Genomic DNA, 24174 nt, shown 5'->3' on the forward strand with positions numbered 1-24174 from the left:
TTTGTAGTGGAAACCATTCGAATTTCTGCTAGAGGTTCTATATTTTTTTTCCAGTGGGGACAACAGTTAATAAATTGAATAATTGAATTTGAATGTTTTGTACAGCACTTTGGATCAACTGCTGTTGTCTTTAAATGTGCTTTATAAATAAATTTGACTTGACTTGGCAGATTATTTTCCTATATGTAATAGCATGTCCCAAAGTGTTTTGTTCTTCATATACCCTACCAATTTGCCTAATACATATTTTATTTATTGAATAGTGACACACCATACTTCTTATTAGGGATTCATCGATACATGACATAAACCTAGTCTACATTGTCGCACTAATGAATAGATGACATGAAAGGACAGAGATCTGGGTGTGTTTCACAATTGATGATGGCAATCACCAGACTGCAAACTGCTTGGGGAAAATGTCAAGAAGAGGAACTACAGCATCTTCCTATAATACAAATAACTTCATTAAACATCTCATGCATTTAAACAGTATCTTATAGAGAACGAGGCTGACTTGACTGCACAAGATAATCGGTTAACCTGGTCACTGAAAATGAGTCCTATGTACAGTGAATTGTGTACACAACTGGCAAAGCAGTGACGCGGGCATGCAAAGATATTGTCCTGTGTGAGTGGACAGTTCTGTGAGCACTGAGACAGGTGAGCTTCCTTTCCTTTAGGTTACTCGTTTCAGTATCAGTATCTGTATAAGGATCGAATTCAAAAAGTCTCAAAAGACATGTATGCTTTCTTTCTTATTAGAAATAAATCAGTTTAGATAACAAACAGCAGCCTGTAATAATGAAATTGTGTAATAATGAAAACAAATATGCCAAAACAGTCTAAAAATTCATTTCTGAGGTAGACTGAACACTGCAAAAAAATATCTTTGGTATGAAAATATCTATATTTGATATATTCTGCATTTTCTATATACAGCAGATCATTTAGCTTCTTTCTAATAACAAATGCTTGAAATAGGTTAAATTACTGGCCAGTAGTATAAGAGAACTTCATGCTTGATATTAGCAAATCGCAAATTTGCTTAGAATTGGGGTTAATAATCTTACAACTTTTGTGTTACAATAATCTAATAATGAGAAATATAACATAAATTTAGCCATGTATGTAATTTTTACTTGCTGAGATATTTCGCAGTTATGTTTAACAAAAAAAAGGGCAAAACTGTTGAAGGGATTATTTCAGATTAGAAGTTTACATAACAATCACAAAGACTTGTACTTTGGCCATGGAATCCTTTTTTTGTTTTGTTTTTGTTTATCTGACTGAATAAGCAGGCCAAGATTAAATCTTGGAAATGTGCTGAATTATATTTACCTTTATTGATGGAATGAGAAGCATAATGCTCCTTTGAATTTTATTGCTACATGCTGTCCTTAACACACCATCAACAGTGATGAAGAAACCATATGTGAAATACAGTCAAGGATGTAATGAATGCAAACAAGGTGGATTTTTACTCTATCACCCCCCCCCCCCCCCCAAAAAAAAAAAAAAATCCTGTATTTGTGGGAGAAATGAGAAGTAGATTGACTAAAGTACACACTGTCCAAATACAAATGACACAAAAGATGACAGATGACAGAACTGATTAGTTAACGTTACAACTTTTCTAATTTTCTAGTTTGGTATTCAGAGGAAACCTCTAGTAGCTCTAGTAGACCATTACAGAATTTAAACAGGTCTTTTAAAAAAATAATTTAAAAAAAGGTAAAAGTCATGAATGCAGCTACCTATCCGCTTTAATATTTTGCCCCAGAATGTTCTTACTAAATCATCAATTAGACCCTGTAATATAATGCATTGCTCAACCCTAATAGTCTGTTGTCAAGCTGCTGATTGATATTAGACAGCCAGCCGTCATTGGTAACAGGAGTTATTTTTTACAGTCACCGTGAGTCTGTGAATGCGCCATTGTGAGATTTTTCTATTATTCCTGATCAGGGTGCTGGTTTCTTTTGCAGACAGAAAGGTACAACCTCTCATGTTGTTGTCATCCATTTGGTCTAGGCTGAATGTCAGGAGAAGATGACTGGAACTGATAGGAGTATTAGACATACTGTATCAATCATGTGAAACATGTTGGCACATGGCACGCTCACTTTCAGCTTAATGTCATTTGCGGTATTACGGATTGCACAGTGTTGCCTTTTTCTTGTATTGGCCTAAGAAATGAATGAACAGCTTTTAAAATGTGACCTGAATATGCATTTTCACTTCAGTAGACAAACTTTACGTGTGTGCAAACTGTCTTGCTGGCTGAAAATTTACTCAACTTGAGGTTGTCATTTTTATCATCAATATATGGATATTTAGATATCCATTAAAGCTGACATGATGTGTGGGGAAAAAAACGCAACAAACATGATGTGTGGAACAAAATGTTTATCCAAATTAAAATCGATAATTGATGACTATAACAGATGAAAGAGTAATCTGAGTGCCAGATGGTTTACTACTCTTATTGTAAAAGTGACAAAGGCTAGTAAACTATGCTACACCACACACCAAATGTGGTATCTTTTAAAAACATGCAGAAGATGTCATTTATCCAGAATCATGCTCAAATCATGTCATATTGAATCACATGGCAATAATTTAATGTTTACCACAAGATGGCACTGCAAAAGAGTACAGAAAGAGACAACACACTGGACATGGTTCTTGTTTTTATGATGCCTAAAATCGGTTCAAAAATTCCAACCAATTTTCATTGGTTCAAAAATAATAAATTTGATCCATTTACATCGTATTGGTCGTCGGGTCAAAACGGCTGATTCAGTACAATAAATATAATGTAATTATTGTACTGTATGGTACAGAAGGCAATCACCACAATTTGTGAATAATCAGTAGTTTTCAAATATTCATTTACACCATAACATAAAGGTCCCTTTATACCATGTTTATACATAAACATCTAGAAACATAAACCAGATTCATCGTCAGAAATGACTAATGACTTAATATTCGCAAATGAGAATAGCCGAAACAAGTCCATGATGTACAGTTTTTAAGGCCACGGTGTATTGTAATATACATGGAATTTCAGACTGGTCCTGTAACTGCGCTCCTGCTATTCCTAAGTGAAAATATTTTACTTCAAACATAAAATTATACAGTGTTATTTTGACATCTGTAAGACTTCAGAAAGAAAATGACTAACAGCAGTTTAAATGTTTTCCTTTGGCTAACGTTTAAGAAAACGCCTGACTATTTAGTTACGTTACACCCAAAGCATGAAAACAGACACTTGAATAAAGAAAGTGGCCAGGAAGGCATGACACAGGCAGTTTTCTGTGGACATGTTCACACAATTGTGCATCAATTCTATTGAACAAAGGTCTCACTGCATTTTAACACATTATGAGATCTTTATATTACCATCATCATACCATCATCATACAATCATTTTCTTCCTAGCTTCCTATCTAAGGCACAGTGGTTTGATTTAGGAATATTTTTCTTCATAAGTCTGTTGACATCTTAAAGTTTGACCCCCATGATCAGCTTCTCAACTGAAACTCAACTGGGGGAAAAAATGTCATCTATTAAGTCAGCTTGAGTGATTTCGCAGTTGAGATCACAGCAACAAGGCACAGTGTGTTGGTGCAGAATATGTTTGTGGAGGTTACAAGAAAACAAACCAACAACATAATGGAAAGATGTCAACAGGTACAATAGGTACAAACATCAACGTCATGTTTTGTTTTTTTTGTTTGTTTTAAAAGTCTTGTCTAGAATGTCATGAATAGAGAGGGAAGAAAGAATGCAGAAAGCTAAACAGGTTCTCACCACTCTGTGAAATAAGTATCACCTAAAAATAAACTTTTATAAATACAAAAGCTGAGCTTTGACCAACTAGTCACGTCTCACTGTTCTGCTGAAGTATCAGTACATAGTGCAATCATGTAAACACAAATAGTGTTCCAACACTACTCTATTTCCTTCCTCATATTGCTACTGTACATCCTTTTCAAGAAACCGGATAAAACAGAGGAAAAATAATACAATAAAAATAGACTTGATCACCTTTGGTTTTCAAAGGCACAGGACACAGCCTGTCGTCAACAAACCACAGGCCTTCCACATTTTTGTCGGTGAACAACAATTCAAATTCAAATTCTTTCTGAGCAACTGAAGTAGTCGCTTTATATTTCCATAGTTAGTTTTAGTACCTCTTAATCCCACTCCAATCCAGTCAGAGTTACAGTGCAAAACAGGACGAGAATTACTGACTCCTTGAACAAGCTGCTGAATTGCTGCTCGGACTTCATGTGAGATGCACTTCTTGAATTCGATGTAATGTGGAAATCACAATCATTCAAACTTCCATTGTTGGTTCGTGGCTTCAGCAGAGCATTTTTGCATGTGCACGTCGGTCCGGCCCTCTGCTGTACGGTACGCAGTTATGCACTTGTCTGACAGAGGGTGATAGATCGTTCCGTCCTGGAAAGACAGAATAATAATTTAGTTATGGTGTAGATAGCAAAAAAGTTGAACTGTTGTATGTGAATGTGGTGTGGGAGACGACACTCACGTCTCTGAACTCCCAGACGAGGGTGGAAGGAACTGGCTCTCCGTCATGAGGACAGTGTTTCATTCCGATTTGTTTCTGGCCGGCTATGTACTCCGCACATAGCTCAGTTACAGAGTTAAAGCGGATCTCTTTATACGAAGTGTACTCAAAATACTTGCAAAGAAAGAGAAACAGGAGGAATATTATTGTTTAATAGCTCAATACTTCCTAAAAATTCTTAAAGAGGTAAGGAGTTCAAGAGATGATAATATAATAATTATATAATAATTACATATACACACACACATATATATATATATATATATATATATATATATATATATATATATATATATATATATAGATAGATAGATAGATAGATAGATAGATATATATATATATATATATATATATATATATATATATATATATATATATATATTTCATTATCACAACATATCGGGTGCAATCCAAAACTCTACTTGATGCTTCCTTGAGTCCTCAATCCTACATCCTTCAGCCTATGACCTGGAAATCCACCAAGTGTACAGATGTAGCAATTCTTAAAATGTGCTCAGAGAAATCAAGGACCAAAGAGAGAGAATACACAGGTGCTTCCTACACCAAAGTATTTTTTATTTTGATGTAAGCCTACAATATGAATGCTCCACCGCTCCCAAAAAACAAACGCATGATAAATCATAACAATAAGAATGACAAATTCTATTCTCATTATGCCTTGCTTTAAAAACAGTCGAAACGTGTAAGTCGCCTTAAAATCATTTCTTTTTCATGTATCCTTTCTTTGCTTGTTTGGAGGGAGGGAAAATGAAGGTGAGGTAATAATTAGCAAGCAAGCTGGCACTTGTTCCTAAAGATAACGATAAGGTTCAAGGGCAAGGTGTGGCTCTTGAGTTATACATACACTTTCCTATTTGCTTTGGTATAAAGCAGCAGAACTGTTGTCCTTGAGCGCCACATCCCAGTACAGTCTGCAAGACATCCAGTTCAATTCCCCACTTAATTACCAGGCTTAATAATTAGAACACAGAGAACACGACGATCTCTGCTCTAAAATACATCCTCAGATATAGACACTATATATATATATATATATATATATATATATATATATATATATATATATATATATATATATATATATATATATATATATAATTTTTTTTTTTTTTTTTTTTTTTTAATGGTCCAATTGTCCAATCAGATGACAGCATGTATCATGGTAGGAAAGATAATCAATCACCCAAGAGCTCAGGACTCATTTCACTCACTCAGCTCTCAGATATCATTCGAAGATAGAGCCTCTGTCAAACACAAACTTATTTACACAAACAATATGAGGCATTCTGCACACAGAACCTCATTCATCTTTTATGCAAAGGCCAGACTGTGTGGATGATGAGGCTAAAGTTCAGCTTGCAATGAAGGTTATGGAAATTGATATTCACTCACACATGGTGCTTTTTTCAGAGACACCTGATGCACAGCATTTATGAATAATTAGTGAGAATAGCCCAGAGACACTCTTCATTAAATGCACATTTATACAGTGAAATGTTTGTCCTTATTTTCCATGATTATGATTAAATCATTTAAGTTCAGTTCGATGTGATTTTTGCTTACTCATGGTCTCAAGAAATTTTGGGGGTTCTGTTCTTGAGTATGTTTTTGTGTTTTTAAAGTGTTTTGTCTTTTTTTCTCGTCTTTTTCTCTCATGTTTTCCTTAACTTGCCTTGGGTATGCCTGCTTGCACGTACATCCGAGTACAAAAGCCAACTGTATCCAACTTATGTTTGGACTAAGACTGAGATTACGAAACGCTGTGGTGCCCAGGGTGTCTCTGCGCGCATAATAAGCCATCTCTTTGATTATACCCTGGCTCTTGGTCTCCTGATTCTCCAAACATCTTAATTCTGGTGAAGGTGAAGCATTTTAAACTATCCAGAAAGATTTACATCAATACAAAAAAAAATCCCTTATTCTACTGGGTGAATTAAACAGGACAACATGCTTAACCAGGGAATCCTGTTTTATGTGATCTGACACGACACCTGCTTTTGGTTTTATGACATATACTGTAACTGTGCAGGAAACAGGGGCCGGTTCTCAGGTTGTGTAATCACACTGACATTCATAGCAAATCTTTTATGTTAATTGTGAGAGGTGTTTGGTAGTACAAGAATAGAGATGCTGATTACCTGATTCCCACCTTGTCCATGGCAGCCGAACAGAGACAGGTGAGCCCCTGTGGGATTGTGGTCTGGAGCGTTGTAGTCCAGACACTCAGAGGGAATCCCACCACTACGCACCTGTACCGAAAGACAGGCAAAGAGGAAAAGTGGAGTGGCAGAAATGGAAAGGATCATGAAAGCAACGTGATTAGAGAAACACAGACAGACATAATCAAAGAAATGTCTCTACACTAACCATAAAACCTAGACCTAATTAAAAATAATGAAGTACTAAATAACACATCATAAAAATGTACATACTACACAAAGATTTTTACAGAAACAAAAATTGAGTTTAAAATTTTCCAGAGTAGTATTTTGCATGTTTCTTGGAGGGCATTCTGTATGTGCTTTACTGGAGCAAATCCATGAGTCAAAGTCCAAGTCAACAGCAGGGGTCAAAACATAGGCAGGTTGTTAAACAGGTATTATTCATAATCAGCAGCAGGGAATGGGATCTAGGGTCAAAACTAGGAAGCAAAATAAAACAGAACCCAAAACTAGCATACACAGAAAATAAAGCATGGGGTTAATGACAACAACAACAACAACAACAACAATAATAATAATAATAAAGACTTTGCAATGAACAATATATAAGATATAAAAAGAAACTATTTAAGAACTAACACAAAACAGGTGAGCCAACAAACCAATGACAGGACAGGGTTGGAGACAGGACTAGAATTGAAACCAAAATAGACAAAATCAGGGGAAAATCACAGGTTTTAGCCCACCAGAGTATTTCCTGTACTCCAGCAACAAGCTTGACGTTTCTTCTCATATCGACTTGTCTCTGTGTACGCCAGCTCAACAGCAAGTACATAACCCCACCCCTTTCTCAAACAACTGACCTTGTATTATTCAGCTTTGATCAGATTTTTTAAACTGTTTCAACTGGGTTTTTTATTTTTTTTTTTTTAAAGCCATCCATTCATTTATTAATCTAAGCTAAGTATTTACCCTGATCATATGTAGGATAATATTCATTTAAGACCTTAAATCTGTCGAATGTAGTTTGACTAATTAAGATAAACAGAAACTCTGTTTTAGTCTCATAGATTTGCCCCAATCATACTGTTCATGTCACAATGTTTAACTTTTTTTTTTCTCTATTTCCCTATAATTAAAGTGCACTCATTAAATTCCACTTCCACCTCAATTCCACTTACAGCTCCGTGCCAGTCAGGTCTGTCCTCAGGCACATGCAGATCCGGGTAGATGTTCTTTAGATACCAGTCAAAGTTCCTGCACTTCAGCCGCTCTCGTAAAAGAATCCTGTCTGAAATGTCCCCGTACGTTTCCTATGAGAATGAGAGTGTTTACACGAGTCATTACATGTAGCACAGACAAACAAAAAGGTTGCTTTAATGTTATGCATCAAAAATGTAAGAAACAAAATGAAATTATTTCCATTTTTCTTTAGACTTTCATTTGCTTGCTGAATAATTCCTGAGTGATGATGTGGCCCTCACATTACAGGTCATTCAGGGTATTGTTAGATAAGGGAACTTGAGTTCACACCCTAAATGGTTACATAAAGTAAAGCTAGAATGTTTGCATTTCACATCATTTACATACTACGTAGTAAATCCTGGACAGATACCATTACAGGATGTGCAAGCCTGTCAGCCTCACCTGCAAACAATGAGCAGTAATGTACTTCCTTAGATCGGTATTCAAAGGGTGCGTTCTACGTACAGCAACAAATGACAAATATAAGACTCTAGTCTGTACCTTACGAGCAGGAGGGTTGCGGTTATAGAAAAGCTCCTTGTAAGAGTCCATCCAGACCTCAGCAGCTCGCACCGTGTTCTGGAGAAACTTTGGCCTGGCATATGGTGCCTTCTTAGGAAAGACATGACCCACATGGGAACAGGGGTGAATCTCCAGTGAGCCTCCACACTGCCAAACCTGGAAATAACGTTACGTGTAACAGAAACAATCAAAATCTTACCACAGACGACAGGTACAAATGTGCTAGAGGATTACACAGGAGTGAAACATCTCTAGTCATCAGCGGTGACTGAGCATCTGAAAAAGCATGTGAAATACAGTCGCAGGTGTAATGAACACGAACGGGTTTATTATTTACTCTATAAGCCTTTCACACAAATGCCTTTGGAGGAGAAACTAAAAGTAGGTACAGTAAGCAGACATTGCCTAACGAGAGTACAAAAGCACAGTTCTGGAACGTTCTGTAGTGTTTTGGCAAAGCTTTTTAGTTAGCCATGTTTGATATTCAGAGGAAACACATTTTGAAATCACGAATACTTTTTCAGTGTGCAATAGTTTGCCCCACATCACTGTTGTTACCTCACCGATAACACCTTGTGATATAATGCATTACTCAGATGTAATAGTCTCACTGTTGAGCAAGTGATTGTAGGCTATAGATTTTAGCCCTCCAATTTAATATCACAACCAGTCGTCAATGCGTGTTACTGTTACACTGCGTGGTATTAGATGGCAAATGCTTCACTTGTTTTGCGATAGATGTTAGGGCACAAATGTATAATGCTTCATGAAATAAGTGTTCTAACCTGAACATCACATCACATACATAAATACCCATATTACTAGAAACTGTGTATATTATTTTAAAAATGAATAGAATTAACTGATCAGTCAGTGCTTCAGTATTAATACTATTTCACCTTTTCAGATAGTGTTTGTGAATCTATTTACAGCCCATCAACTAAACACTGGCTCCTTCCTGTCCCTAGAAGACACTGGCCATTAAGTATATTGTGTTTCCACATGCATGAAACATTAATCACATGTGAGCACATCAATCTTGATTTTTACCTACATGCCAGAAGGAATCCAATATGTAGAGTGCAATTCATTGTGAATGGTTCAGAATGCAAGACTATCATACTTACACCAACATCCATGATTTAAAAGCATTCAATTGGAAACAAGAGAACACTTAATAAGATCTTACCCTGAAGGAAAGCTCTAGATTCTCTCCTCCCCATACCTCCATGCCTGTGTCATAAGTGCCCAGATATTCAAAGTAGGCCTTGCTTACGGCAAACAGGCCCCCAGCCATGGTGGGAGATCTGTGAAGAGTGAAAAGACATTGGCAGCACATCAGAGATATCCATCAGCACATCCATAAAATTGTCGAGTAAGCAGGGGTGGACAATTCACTAGCCTAGGTTTCCGGGACGAGCAGATGCCAGGTTTGGGCTATTAATTTTTTTATTCATAGTAGTAGAGTACAAACTCTACTCCTTAAGTAAGCTTAGTCCATGGGTTCCAAACCCTGGTCCTGGAGTACCCCGTATCCTGCACATTTAATGTTTTCTCTGCTCCCGTCACACCTGATTCAACTAATCAGCTAATTAACAGCCCTTCCTTGTTGAAATGTGCAGGACAGAGGATATACCAGGACCAGGGTCGAGAACTTATGGCCTAGTGTTAGATTTCTGCTCAACCTAAACAAGGGATTGAGCAGCACACTGGAGCGTTTACTTGCCTGGTGGCAAATCCAATGAATTTATGATTTGCCCACTCTTGGTATGTCTGTGTTAGTTTACATTCACTGACTGTGAGCATCATGTAAACTCTTCAGATCTGCTTTTTTCCAGTTACAAAACAATGGAAGCTTGAACTCTTTTCACAGAGGCTGACTGAACACTGACCTAATGGGGTCTGTTCGGGATTTCCGTCTTTTGCGGTCCACCTCAGGCACGGAGTGCCACTGGAATGTAAGCCGCCAGTCGAAGCCACCCACCATGGGCTCCTCAGTCTGCATATAAAACTCAAATGTGTTCCAGTCAATGGTGTCAATCACTGGACATACAACAGTGTCCTGCTTCTCAGCAATTCTGAAAAAAACAAACAAACCATAAATGCATGCTATAATGTGAAGACTAAAACTTGGTGTTTATTTCATAACATTGAAAAAATTTCCTTTATTGTAAAATCCTACTCTTAGTGTAGTAGGATTGTGTGAAGAAAAAGATCTTTTTTTTGGATCACGTATCAGGAAGCATCCACACAACAATCCAGACAATTCCAAAATATTCACACAATATCCTCCTCAGAATTCCCGAATAAGTCACTAAAAAAAACATTAAAAGTATCCTAGTAAAATCACCATGTTTGTTTTCCACTACGTTTTCTCAATCACGCACATTAGCAATTCTCCATGAGCTCATCACATGGTGTATACCTTTCTAGCAGAGGCTCGATCCAGCCGGGCACACACTCACAGTGGCAGTCCAGAAAGGTGAGTACATCTCCCGTGGCATAAGTGGCACCGATAAGCCGAGCTCGGACCAGTCCCTCTCTCTTACTCGTGCGGATGAGGCGCACACGCTCCAGGTTGCTAATGTACTCCTCCAGCTGGGATTTCAGATAGCCTGCACCACCATGAGAGAATGAGCATCTGTGGTGCATGTCTATCGCTGTGTTTTATCAGTTAACAGTGTTCAACTACACCCGGGTTAATCCATCAGCAGCACAGTACACCCTTTGTCAACATGGCATATCTTAGCCAGTAGAATACTTAATCCGTAAAGAAATGCTCCAGTGTTTTTCAAGCTGACCTCTATCCACTGCTGCTGTAAAGTATTTGCGATTACCACAGATAAACATTTCAACATATTTCCCTGTACCAAGAAAATAACAGAAAAATGCTGACTTGAGACCCACTTGTAATCAAAGGCTGAGGGGACCTGTCAATAAACTTTTCAAATGATACTCTAACAATAAATGTCTTAGGATTAAAACAGACATGAGAGAATGGGTCATTTGTCTGGGTCACTATCCTGTTGCAGAAGTCAGCCTCTTTATAGCTTCAGTTACGTGACTGTCACGTATGCTTCCATAATTTACTGATTTCACTGGAATCCGTTTTTTCCATCTACCCGTGCCATGTTTCAGGTGCTACTGGCTGCCACACAACCCCACAACATAATACACAAATCCTCATGCTTAACATCTGGCAAGATGTTCTTTTCATAAAATGTTGCTTCTTGCTTTTTTCTCCAAACACACCTTTGTTGTTTGTGGGCAAGGATTTCATAATTACACAGTAACTCTGGATGGACTTTCTGTTTCATCATGTGCAGCAGTAAAAGACCTTGGTGTGATTATTCACCCCAGTCTTTCATTTGACGCTCATGTAGATAATATTACTAGGATAGCCTTCTTTCATCTCAGAAATATTTCTAAGATGAGAAATATAACGTCACTACATGATGCAGAAAAATTAGTTCATGCTTTCGTCACCTCTAGGCTGAATAATTTAAATGCCTTACAGTCGACGAACGAAACGAAAGTTTTTTTCACCTTCCAGATCTTGCCTTGGCTTTCACATTTCCCCTTAACTGCCATTTCTTAATGACGTTTCATACAGTGGAAACTATGAGCTAGAAACACTTTGATATCATTGTACCACTTCTGATAACCTTCCCCTGCTTTGTAGTCTTCAATTAGCTTCATTTTCAGATCCTCAATCTTAGAGGAGTCCATGGTTGTTGAGTGTTAGCACAGATTTCAAGTTCCACAGAATTGATTACATTCTGGAACTGTTACTCATAATGACCGTTATTGGCCTGCCTAACAAGTGCTAATGAGTCAATTAAGTTCTGAGACTTTACAACTGGAACGCTGTTCAAACTTCTGCACATGCCAATTACTATTTTCTTTTATTCTATATCAAATATAAAAGTAATTGTGAATTAACAGAAATTTGTAGAAAAAAATGTTAATTAAAAAAAAAAAAGTTTGCTGCTGTTATTGTGTCTACTTCTGTTCACTTCAAAAATCGACAAAATATGTCATTTGATTAGGAAATACTCTTCTGCGAGTAGTATGCAATAGCATTTTCTACCAAAGAGGGGGAAATTGTGACATCTTACATTCCACAGCTTTACAGAAAACTGGAAATCAAAACTTTTTAACTTTTTTGAGTTTTTAACTTTTTAACTTGTTAGCTCCTGTACTTACTCAGACTGAACATGATTCACTTAAAGGACTAAATTCTTCTTTGTCCATAATCTTCTACTAAAGTCCAGCGTTTTTCTCCCCACTTCCACAGCGCCATTAACTTTATGTCACTTTGGAAATTGAATCACTACCTCAGTTCCAAGCTACATGTACAGGCTCAAGAACATATGGCCTCACTCCTGCATGACTAATTACAGGCTAACCTTTGTTTTGGAATAGCCACTTTTCATAAGCCAGTCAAATTCTGATGGATGAACAAAGTCCTCTCTACCCAAATATGTCATTTTCATCAGAAAATGCTGAAGAACGTGTGAGGAATGTGTGAAGAATTTCCCTTTCTCCATTGATTTAATAGTTTTATATTATCATGACAGTTGGTATACTAAGTCATACACTGTAAAAAAAAATTTAAATAAATAAATAAATAAATAAATAAATTTGACTTAAAATTTCAAGGCAACTTGCTGCACAGCTTTTCTGAGTTTACTTAACTCAATTTTTCACCTTGAGTTAAGTAACCTCCACAAAGCTGTGCAGCAAGTTTTACAGTGTAGATGTAATTTCCAGGTCACTAACAACCTGAGGTATGAGTGGTTGAAGAAATATCAATGCATTTTAAGGGTTAAACTGGTTAAAAGGGTTAAATCTGCTTTTTGTTGTCGTTGTAAATTCTACACTCAAAGTAGGCCTTTTGGCTATTCGTAAACTAAAGGCATTAAGGAAATGTGGACAGGGAAATGGTGCAAATTCTCCTGGTTCATTTTCCTAGCAGGAATGTGAGTGGCTCAAAAAAGGCCACAAGATCTGTTCTGCTCATTTTTGTTCACACGCCATGCCTACTTTTTCATTTGTGCACGTAAAACTGTATAAATCCATCCAAATGACACACTGACCTTCTTTATATTGTGATCTATATTTAAAATCATAATCTATGACAATGTAATAAATAGGAGAGCTTAGTAGAGCAAGGGCAACATTCTAGCAGTTGGCAGATCACAGAAAAGGAAATGGTTTCTTATTAGATCAGCTAAAATTCAAGGCACAGGAAGCTGTGTAACGTCTGAAATGGCAGGACTGAACGCAACCCAAGATGAATGAGCATTTACGTAACGACTAGGGTGTGCGTACATTCACACTACATTTGACTTGTTCACCCACGCAAACTTTCCATCTTACCTCTGTCACTTAGGTCATCAACGAGAATGACTTCTTTCAGCAGGACAGCAGGTGCAGTCTCCAGTACACTATGAATGGTTCTTAGCAGGGTGGACCAGGCCTCATTATAGAAGGCGATGATCACAGATGTGGTTGGAAGGTGACGGATGTCAAACGTCTTGCTTCTACATCTATCGTTATACAAGCATCAATGATTAGTACATGTTGTAATAGTTGGTTTTATGTGCCATTAACATGGACAGAAAAAAGAATGGAAAACCTGCATGGCACATAAAAATGTCATAAAGTTGTAATGAACTGTAATTAAAATTAGGATGTGGCTTCTTTTTTTGTCTAGTGACACTTAGGGTTAAAAAAAGAACCTCAGTGCAACCAATTCTGTGCAAAGAAAGTATAGTGGTGCATAAAATGAATAGGCTCTTAGCACATTGGGTAGACATGCCAGAGCTGTTTTCACAAGAGTCTGGGGAACAGAAACGAGTGTGTGAGAACTGGAGTTAGAGAAATGGCTAAGAGAACGAGACAACAGTATCCTTGACTAAATAGAAAGTGACAGCGTGTGTGTTTTTTAGACTGCCATTGGATTCAGTCCAAAACACTACTACAAAAGCTTCAATAAGAAGCCCCAAATCTCAAGTAGTGCTTGTTCGTCAAGTATTACTAGAAGTGATATTTAATAAATAAATAAATAAATTAAAGCCACCAGTGGGGGCAATGAGGGCAAGAACTGGGGCAATTGGGACAATAACTGGCATGGAAACAAGCACTGACAGGGGACGAGTCTAAAGCAGTCTTAAAGATAGTAAGGAATTAATTTTATATCCCTACATCTGTACAAAGTGTGTTTTAATGTATGACAAAGTCAGACAAAAAGACATGCATAAACACTGAGTAAACCAACACGGCTGATGTGTGCTAATGGGCAAGGAAAAGGTGGGTGTGTGGGCTGGATGGGAATTTTAACTTCCATCTCTCTAATGAGGTCTGTGTTTCATTAGACGGATGGAACACGACATAATATAAAACTACAAAGTGACTAAACTAGTCTCACCAGGGAATCTGGCAAAGGGAAGTGCACACATGGAAAGTTCCTGGATCACAATCAGATATAACAAGGAAAACACAGCAACCAGCTCACAGTGACTGCATTTTCAAAAACATTACACAACATTTCAGGTTAGATTCACGTTTAGGCAACGTGTTGTAGCTCTCTGTAAATGACCTCAACCATGACGCTACCTTAGCAGTGATCCAAATCAATAAAACATCACAATTCAGGCAGAAAGCAGGACTAAATACCGCAACGGTCATCAGTAATATCAAGACCTGATTTCGTACTTAAATGAACACTCCAGTATTGTGCAACCTAATCTCTACTGCGGTGTATTTGTGATCACCACAGACAAGGATTTAGCCAAGTTTTGACAAAAAAAAGAGAAAAGTTATTGCGCAGAAAGCGCAGTAGCTCAAAACAAGCCGTATTCACAGGGACGTTTCGGTATCTGTCGAAAACACTTCACTGTCATTGTTTTTAATTAAAATGATGCTTTGAGCATGCTGATACATAAAAATTGCACTGTCATCTGTTAAAGTTCACTATAGTTGTCCGTAGAACCGCAGTTGTCTGGGTGAGCTTTCAGTTCAATATGTAGGAGAAATCGAGCTCTGCATTCCAATGCTCAATGTATACAAGGCCAATTTACACAGGGATGGATATTTCACATGAACAGATCAAATAAATTAGAGGCCTGTTTCACAAAGGGCAAACTCCGCTTTCTCTGTCTGAACAAGGTGGATTGGTTTTTAGTGGGTTTCATCGCCATGGTAACTTACACCACACAGTTAACCTTATTCTGCGTAAGAAAACACAAATCTAACTTGGACCAATCAGCTGTGAGCAAAGAGCATAACAAGATAAATCTGACGCATCAAAGTTAACCCTTTAGTGTTTGTGTGGGATTTTCCCATGACCATCTATGGGAAAGATATGGATTTTCGTTAGGTGGTATCGTTTATCTACGCCGGCTTATTGAGCCGCACATTAAAAATGTGACACGCCGAGGCCACGCTCTTACTGTACCACAAACTGTATGTGTTGCTTGTATTGCTTTGCAGTTCTTTCCGAGCAGTACATTTCATGCGGTGGCATTATTCCTGTCCTAATATATTTTGACAAATTGATATTTGCTTTATGAATATTTCATTTCAAATGATTACATTTATACTAAATGAAATTACATGCAATATTTTGGGCTTAAAACTTTTCAATCCGTTTATTCTCATTGTGAGTCTATAAAGTAAACTTGCGCATTTACATGATCAGCAATGTTCCCGAGCTTTGGCAGCCGCAACAGTGTTGCTTTTTGCGGTTAGTGTAGTTTATTCCTCATATTTCCGCATAATAATTTGCTCTTCAACAGGAAGTATGCACATCTGCTTTTTTTTTCCATGTTGAAAACTATTGGCTGTTTGTTGCAAATGTTTGGCTTTTACAATATGTGCATGCTGAGTAAACCTTGAAAACATAGGTTGATATTAAAATATTTCACGTCATGGTGTTATAGGAAAATAATGAACTTTATGGTGATTTTGCATTGGGCCGCATCACACCATCCTGTCGTTGATTGTTTTCCTATAACAGCATAATCCTGTCATGGTTTATTCATTACTTAACCTACTGCTTTTACTTTGACTGTAATCCAAAGAGGGAGAAGGTGAACTCACTCGTGCATCCTGTTATCCTCAATATGGCGATGGAGTGATATCTTGTCGCTGACGTAGATGTTGATGGCGTAGCGCTCGATGCTGTCCTGCTCTTGCTTCTTCTCCTCGTCGTTAAGGTTCATTCGGGCAGCTCTGCCAAACTCTCCAGGCGCCCTCAGGTCAGGTGGAGGCTTCACATAAATGGGCCGCTTCAGGGTCTCTGCGTCCTCTTCTCCTTGAGTAAAGATGTCCCGAGCCTGTACATTGTGTTTGCCGCCATCTTCGGCCGGAGCTGTGTTGGAAGAGCGGAACAGGAGGAGGTAGAAGAGCCACAGAATGGAGAGGAAGAAGCCAGCCTTCGTCAGAAGAGCTACCTTCCGGGACCAGCGCACCTTCATCCTCCTGGCCACAGGCGGCACTCACAGCTGCCAATCAAAGAACCCTGCTCACTAAGACACAGTGTCAGTAGAGACATGAGTAACGAACATTATTATTCATATTATACAAAACAGCAAAACATCAGTCAGGTTAGGACAAAGGTTCACACTGTAAATATTAGACTGACCAAATCCAATTAGTTGCAATTGCTCGCATATCCACAGTGGTTGTTATAGTAACAATGCAGATATGTTACTGAGTAGTTCAAGTGAAATTTAGCTGGATAGCTAGCTCCCAACCTGGAGATTTCACTATTATTGTTTTACATAAGGGCAATGCTCAGTTTTTTTTCTACATATCCATCCATACATTTTCCATACCACTTATCCTACACAGGGTCGCGTATGAGCCTGGAGCCTATCCCAGGGAACACGGGGCACAAGGCAGGGGACACCCAGGACGGGGTGCCAACCCATCGCAGGGCACATTCACACAAACACACACCACGGAAAATTGCAAATAACTCATGTCTTTGGACTGGGTTAGGAAACTGGAGTACAGTTCTCCATGGGGAGAACTTTGGGGGTTCTCCATGTTCACCATATGAGGTACAGTGGGAAATCAGTCCTCCACACCAAACTCTGCTCTGCAACCATGTTTTTTCACTATTCTGATGACTCCAGGTTCTCCATGGCGAGAACATGCAAACTCTGCACACGCAGAGCGGAGGCGGGAGTCGAACCCCCAACTCTGGAGCCGCAAGGCAAACGTGCAAACCACTAAGCCACCGTGCGCCCCTCTTTCTAAATATATTCTTCAAACATTACAACAACATATACTGAACAAGGTGATGAATGCCATGATTGTTGCAGCATTGATTACTCTGAGATTATCTCCTGAGCTGCGTTCATGCTAGTTTTTACCCATATTTCATTCTGGCCACACATTTTTGACATCACGAAGATTAAACCGAGTCACTGAGTTGGGTTTATTGGATCCATAAACCCAAATTTAATTTTAAACCACATACTGTACGAGTGTCTGAATTGGTGTTTTCTTTGATGACATTCAGAGTGCTGGAAATCTTTCCTGCTGACATGCCAAAAACTCCGATTTGAGCAGCCTGTCTGAGCAAAGCTTTAATGATGCTTTGATGATTAGGACACACATGGTTTAGAGTTGAAAAAAATCCAAATAAACTTCACCATAATGAGGTACAGAGGGAAATCAGTCCTCCACACCAAACTGTGCTCTGCAACACTCCCACGTTTTTTAACTATTCTGATGACTGCTAAATAGTCGTTGCAATCAGCGAAACTGACTGTGACACCTGGCAGAAATGGTAGTGGCTGCGTCTGAACAGAATTTATCATCAACATCAGAGGTGGCCAGTATAATCACTTAATTGTCAGGCATTACTTTTTGAACAGGCAGGGATTTGGAGTTGAACGAAAAGCAGAACTGGCAGATGGTCGATGCAATGCCATCCTTCAATATCTGCTGCTCTGCTCTTAAACCACATCTGCTAAGTCAAAAGCTGTTTTAATACAGTGACTTTAATAGACTGAAAAAGAAAGAAACCAAATAAACAAGAGAAAAGCAGACGAGATAAGGCTACTTGTGATGGCAATCTGGAGGAAGATTAGGTTCTACTGGACGTTTGTAGCATTTCTGTATCTGTGTCTAAAAAGGTCAAAGTTGCTTCTGCTGAAGAAATTTAAAAAATCACAAACGAGCCACATACCAAAGTAAATATTTGTCTAACTGCTTAGCATTATATTGCCGTTAGAGACGTCGATCAGCCGATAGTTTAAAAACATCGGATGATCAGGGCTGATTATATCCTATCAATCAAAAGAGGGCGGGAAAACACATCGTTTCGTGCTGTGTGTAAAGATGATGATCTTGTGTGGACAAAACTGCAGTTTGTAATCTCTGTAAGCTCTGCACCGCTACAATTTTACACCGGAAGTGAGCAGGAATGAAGCGGGAGTTTCGTCGTCGAGTCTAATTTTATTTATTTAATTTTATTGCCGAGCTGCTCGCGCTGAAATAAAGCACCAGGACACCGTTGAAAGATTTAAATGAAGATGAGTTGACAAAAAAGTATATATTGCACAGAAAAATATATTTGTAGAGTAGTGTATTTCATATCCAGTTAATGTTAATATATAAAAAAGTTCATATTAGGCCTATATATTGCCAGTTTGATGTTCAGTGATGGAGTAGAAATGTTTTTGTTTGTGGAGAGTGAATGTGAAGCTTAACAGGAGGATTTTTAGAATTCAGTCAATGTTCATATGAATTAATAACATTCAGTAAGTTAAGAAATCTTACTTTAATCTTCAGAATTCAGTTAATGTTAATTTGAGTAATGTGTTTTCTGTTCATGAGACAAGTTACTGTGAAACAACTTGTTGAAATGGAGAGAATTACCTTCAGAATTCTGGAATTAATTATTATTCATTTAAAAGAAGGCATAAAGGGCAGAACTATCGGTATCGGTATCGGCCGATATCACTCTGAATAATCGGTTATCGGTATCGGCTGAGAAATTTAGTATCCGTACATCTCTAGTTGCTGTCTATTGAGAAGTGCGCTATAAATAAGATAACTTCTTTATGCTGAATACAATGACTGGCTCATGATACTACACTGTAGTGTGAATTGAAAATACATTTAATTTACTGAGCTCTAGTAGATGATTATAATATGCTTTATTCTCATCAGACAATTTACTACTCTTGTCTGCACCCCACGAACCAGAGGTGTGAACGTATCTGGTGACAAGGAAATGGGTATTAATTTTTCCGTTAATGTTATTCTATACCAGTGGAGCCACAAAAGTCTTAGTCCCCAGATAAATAAATCCAAGTGTAATCAATAGTTCGTTTTTGATGTTTAGTGTGAGAATTAGGTCACATGACCACAATCATTTGCTTCCTGCATTTACTTCACTGCCAGATTACTAAGAGAAGTAAGTAAACCATGTTTGCATGATTATGAATAAACCCAGCGTTTGTGTGTTAATAACACTGTACTTTCACATTTATATCATGCTCTCAGGACACAGGGATAACACTGTGCCTCCGGGTACATGTAAAATCCTAGCTACCATTAATTTCCAGTCTGGGACAAACAAGTTGGCATGTAAGTGTATGTCTTCCTAAGATGAATTATACCACAGTACTATTGAATTCTCGAATCTGATTGGTCAGGAGGTTTTGATTTATTTTCTATTTCAGCAACTCTGACAGTAGTGCTTCAAAACACGTTTATATTAATGTGCTTATTCCAATACATTATATTATTTCAGTAATAAAACTGTGTTGTTATTTAACAAAGAAAGACATATCGTTGTTGATACAGTGAAGAGTTCTCTGAGAAGATGTTTATTCAACATTTTTGGAAGGAGTTTTCAGTGTCAGAAGTTTGTAACATTCAGTAAGTTTTATACCACGGGAGAGACTTCAGGACATAGGACGCGGCGTGTTCCGGTTTCTCATGAAACAAGACAAACTGTGTTTTATTAACTGTGGCTTATTAACTTCAAGAGAGGCTGGTAAAGTCATGACTGCTATAAGACATAAGTGGTAACAGGAACTAACTTGTCTTGTGGACGTTTCACAACATTCAATATGGTTAAATGATTAAAAAGCGCAAATTGCTGTGGAGAGGAATAATACACTTCAGTATGTGCTGTTCTAGAAAAATAATTTGCCCCCCCCATTCTTTACTTACTGAATAACAGAAAAGTTCAGATCCCATGCTGTCTTTTGCCTTTCAAACTACAGAAAACCTTCCATGCTTAAATTAGATATGCCAAAGGTGCTATTAGAGATAAAGTCTTAAGGAGCCTAAATTAGGGGAGTAGCGGCCATGACCTGTAGCTTTATTGTAGACATTAAGAGGCTAGGCTAAAAAGTTACATAGAATACTTATATTATACAGTGCTGTGAAAAAGTATTTGCTGATTTTTTTTTTCTGATTTTGTGTATATCTCATACTAAATAGTTTTAGATTTTCAAATGAAATACAACATAAAACAAACGCAACCTGAGTAAACACACAGTACAGTTTTTATTCATTCATTTTTTTTTATTGAAGCAAAAACGAAAAGGTTATCCAACAATCACCCATGTGAAAAACTAATTGTCCTTTGATGTTGTCCTTAGCTCTTTTGTGACTTGCTGGATGAGTAGTTGCTGTGCTCTTGGAGAAACTTTGGAAGGTCGGCCACTTCAGGGAAGGTTCACTACTGAGTCGAGTTTTTCCAGTTGGATATAATGGCTCTCACTGTGGTTCTTTGGAGTCCCAGAGCCTTTGAAATAGCTTTATAACCCTTCCCAGACTGATGTATTTCAATCAGCTTCTTGCTCGTTGTAACGGATGTCTAAATATGGTCATAAGATACTGTTGACTAAGTGGAACAAATTACGACGGAACTCTTTTACCGAGAGTTATAAACAGATGCACAGTCTGCACAATGCGGTTTCACATGCTAGTGCAATTGGCACACAAGCATAGCTAAAAGACATACAAATGGAAGAGTTGTTGAAGTTTCCTTTGAATCCTCCCTTCAGTAAGCAGGTAATTTGGTATGTTTGTTGTGTGTGAATTGGGTTGCGATATAAATCAATTACGTTATAGAAATGTGTTTAATGTTTGTTATTATTACATTACTCTAAATGTGATTGTATTTTACTGCATGTGTGTTTGTTTCATGTTGTGTTAATGGATTTGAGTACTCGCAGTTGGGATGATGGTATTTAACACTTGTGATTGTTAGTACAGCAGTGACTCATATGAGTGACTCATACAAAGAACAAGATGATTGTTTGTAATTTCTTTATTTGTCTGTTGTCAGTTCTTACGTCTGGTGTTTGTGAGTGTGACATCTTCATATCTGTCATCCATGTTAATGGTGAATGTGGAATTGATGTTCTGAATAAACCATCAGTCAGTGAAATCAAGGCCTCTTATTCGTGAGTTAAACCGGGTTCACACTGTACGATTTTTGGCCACGAATTGGTCACCTGAGACAAATTTTGTTAATCCTAATAATCCTAGACCAAAATCTGTAGTCTTTGATCGTTAGTTTGACACGTTCCCCGACAGCCGATTAATGGCCGTTGAGATCAAATATTTCCTCCTGGCAGTGTCAGAAGATTTGAGGCACAGTCCTGTTGTGTGGCTTCTCCTATTCCGTACGAGTCTTCTTGCGTATGTCCGTTTTTCGCATCTTGACTGTCGTACAGTCTGACATTAATGACAACCGAGATCCTACAGTGTGACATAGCTTACATCAGGGACCGTGTTCTTACAGTCTGACAAGCAACAGTCGCAAAACACTATTCACAATCGCAGTGTGCACACAGTAAAATCCCTAGTGTGGAATTAACACCCCGAGTGTTCATTTGTGTCCAATGGACTTATATAAACACTGTAGGGTGTAAATTCAACACTCTGGGTGTTAAATCAACCCTGGGGATCTTGCTGTGCACAGGCTTTTCTGGAGGGAGCGACACTCATCATTTCTAGAGTTTCTTTCAGTTTTGGCATAGTGTGTTACAAGGTAAGACCTTTTAACCAACTTCATGCTGTTGAAAAAGTTCTATTTAAGTGTTGATTTGATTGAACAGGGTTTGCAGTAATCAGGCCTGGTTACGTCTAGTCCAGCTGAACCCCATTATGAATGCAGTCTCGTAGATTATTGGGGTGGGGGTTAGGGTTTTTTTTTGTTTAGTTTTTTTTTTTTTTTTTTGCTTCAATTTATAACATTATCATTTAAAAACTGCATTTTGTGTTTACTCAGATTGTCTTTGCTTTATCTTCGATTTGATTTTTAATTTCTGGACCAATTTAGTATGAGATAAACACAAAAACAGCACTGTATATCAAACTGTACTAAATAAATAAGCTAAACATTACTCTAAACCTTGAAATATTGACTCTAATATTTGACAGTTGGATTATATTCACAGATCGAGGGATTTATTAGATCCCTCACAGGAGGATCAACACAGAAGGCTGCAGAAAGACCCCCTGAGACCCCCTGCATTAGTCTGATTAGTATGAACTCCAGGCAGAAGCTGAACACTTTTCAAAAGAATGGCCGGTGTTCAAATAACGCTAGGTGAAATGTAGGAAGAATAAAACGAGTGGACGGGAGGGAAGGAGGAGGAAACAAGTTTTTCAGGAGGTCCTGCTCCAGCTCTACCAGAGTCAGAGAAATGGAAGATGTGAGCTATGCTAACTAACTTTTCCTTTTCCTGTTCCTGCACAAAGTTTTTGAACAGTTCCCTTGTCCAGGTCACGGTCATGTACTGCTTATACATTCCGTTTCAACGGAAGTGACCAACAGAAGTGTGTTTAGCATAGCGCAAACAGATTACTGGTTTGTTGTGTAAATGATAAAAAGGTTATCCTACCAGTTCTCGGCATTCCGTGTAGTTCCGGTACCAGCACTGCAGCAGAAAGCTCGCCAAACAACTTCACAGAAATGCTGGGAGTTTTAGCAAGCTGACTATTTTTAGTGCAGTGTAATAATGTTATAACGTTAGCCCGACGTCAGCACATCTTCAGCCACAGCTCCATTCTCTACAGGACACAGTTAGTCAGTGTTAGTCTCTAATCAGTCCTGTGAAGTGCGCTCCGTCTGTTCTGCACTCATTTACCCGAGTACTGCTGAAGTCATGCTACAAGACTGCTGCCACGTACAACACACTCGAGCTCTCATTCACGTGCAGGAAACCGGAACAAGATCAAACTGTACAAATGTACAAGTAACGCATGTGTTCACAGACCCTCTCTAACACTAACACTAACACTAAGCCTTAGCAGACAGGTTTGACACGCTGTGACGCGCTGCCGCGGTCACGTGACCACTCCATTCCGGTCACAGCTTTGATTAACATTCTGTACAGGCTCCTTTTCCTTTAGCCTTAAAACCGAAAAGAACAAATGAGCCGAAGGGAAAAAGAGATAAGAGAGACTATAATGGCTGTAATGATGATTTAGGTTAGAGGAGTGCAATATGAACTGAATACAAATCGAGTCAAGTACAGCGGCTGCATAAAGATGAGGTAATACAAGATTTGCAACCACTCTGATGTGCAGTGATGGGGAACCACGTGGGACTGCACTGTTAGACAGCAA

General features: G+C 38.2%; 1 protein-coding gene across 2 annotated transcripts; it reads right to left on the reverse strand.

The window, feature by feature from the left end:
* Positions 1-2600: 2600 nt before the first annotated feature.
* Positions 2601-23870, reverse strand: poc1bl (POC1 centriolar protein homolog B (Chlamydomonas), like). 2 transcript variants are annotated; one of them, XM_017454511.3, is made up of 12 exons: positions 23694-23870; positions 23448-23616; positions 16660-17087; positions 13936-14105; positions 10979-11168; positions 10446-10631; positions 9743-9860; positions 8533-8709; positions 7968-8099; positions 6763-6873; positions 4565-4717; positions 2601-4473 (listed from the first exon to the last, which is right to left on the reverse strand). In XM_017454511.3, exons 3-12 carry the CDS (start codon positions 17034-17036, stop codon positions 4345-4347), a joined length of 1743 nt encoding a protein of 580 aa, XP_017310000.1. In that variant the 5' UTR covers positions 17037-17087; positions 23448-23616; positions 23694-23870; the 3' UTR covers positions 2601-4344. The 2 variants fall into 2 exon arrangements, with proteins under 2 accessions (XP_017310000.1, XP_017309999.1); XM_017454510.3 differs by having other exon boundaries at positions 23448-23870.
* Positions 23871-24174: the final 304 nt, after the last annotated feature.

Source organism: Ictalurus punctatus, chromosome 24 (genome assembly GCF_001660625.3).
Source record: "Ictalurus punctatus breed USDA103 chromosome 24, Coco_2.0, whole genome shotgun sequence".
Taxonomy (NCBI): Eukaryota; Metazoa; Chordata; class Actinopteri; order Siluriformes; family Ictaluridae; genus Ictalurus; species Ictalurus punctatus.

Bases quoted from the DNA above. Each gene is read 5' to 3' on its own strand.
- poc1bl (XM_017454511.3), bottom strand. From the start codon at position 17,036: ATGAAGGTGCGCTGGTCCCGGAAGGTAGCTCTTCTGACGAAGGCTGGC. The intron at 11,169-13,935 runs GTAAGATGGAAA...ATGGTGGTGCAG, and splicing joins TGATGACCTAAGTGACAGAG to GCTATCTGAAATCCCAGCTG. The intron at 8,710-9,742 runs GTAAGATCTTAT...CGTTATTTCCAG, and splicing joins ATCTAGAGCTTTCCTTCAGG to GTTTGGCAGTGTGGAGGCTC.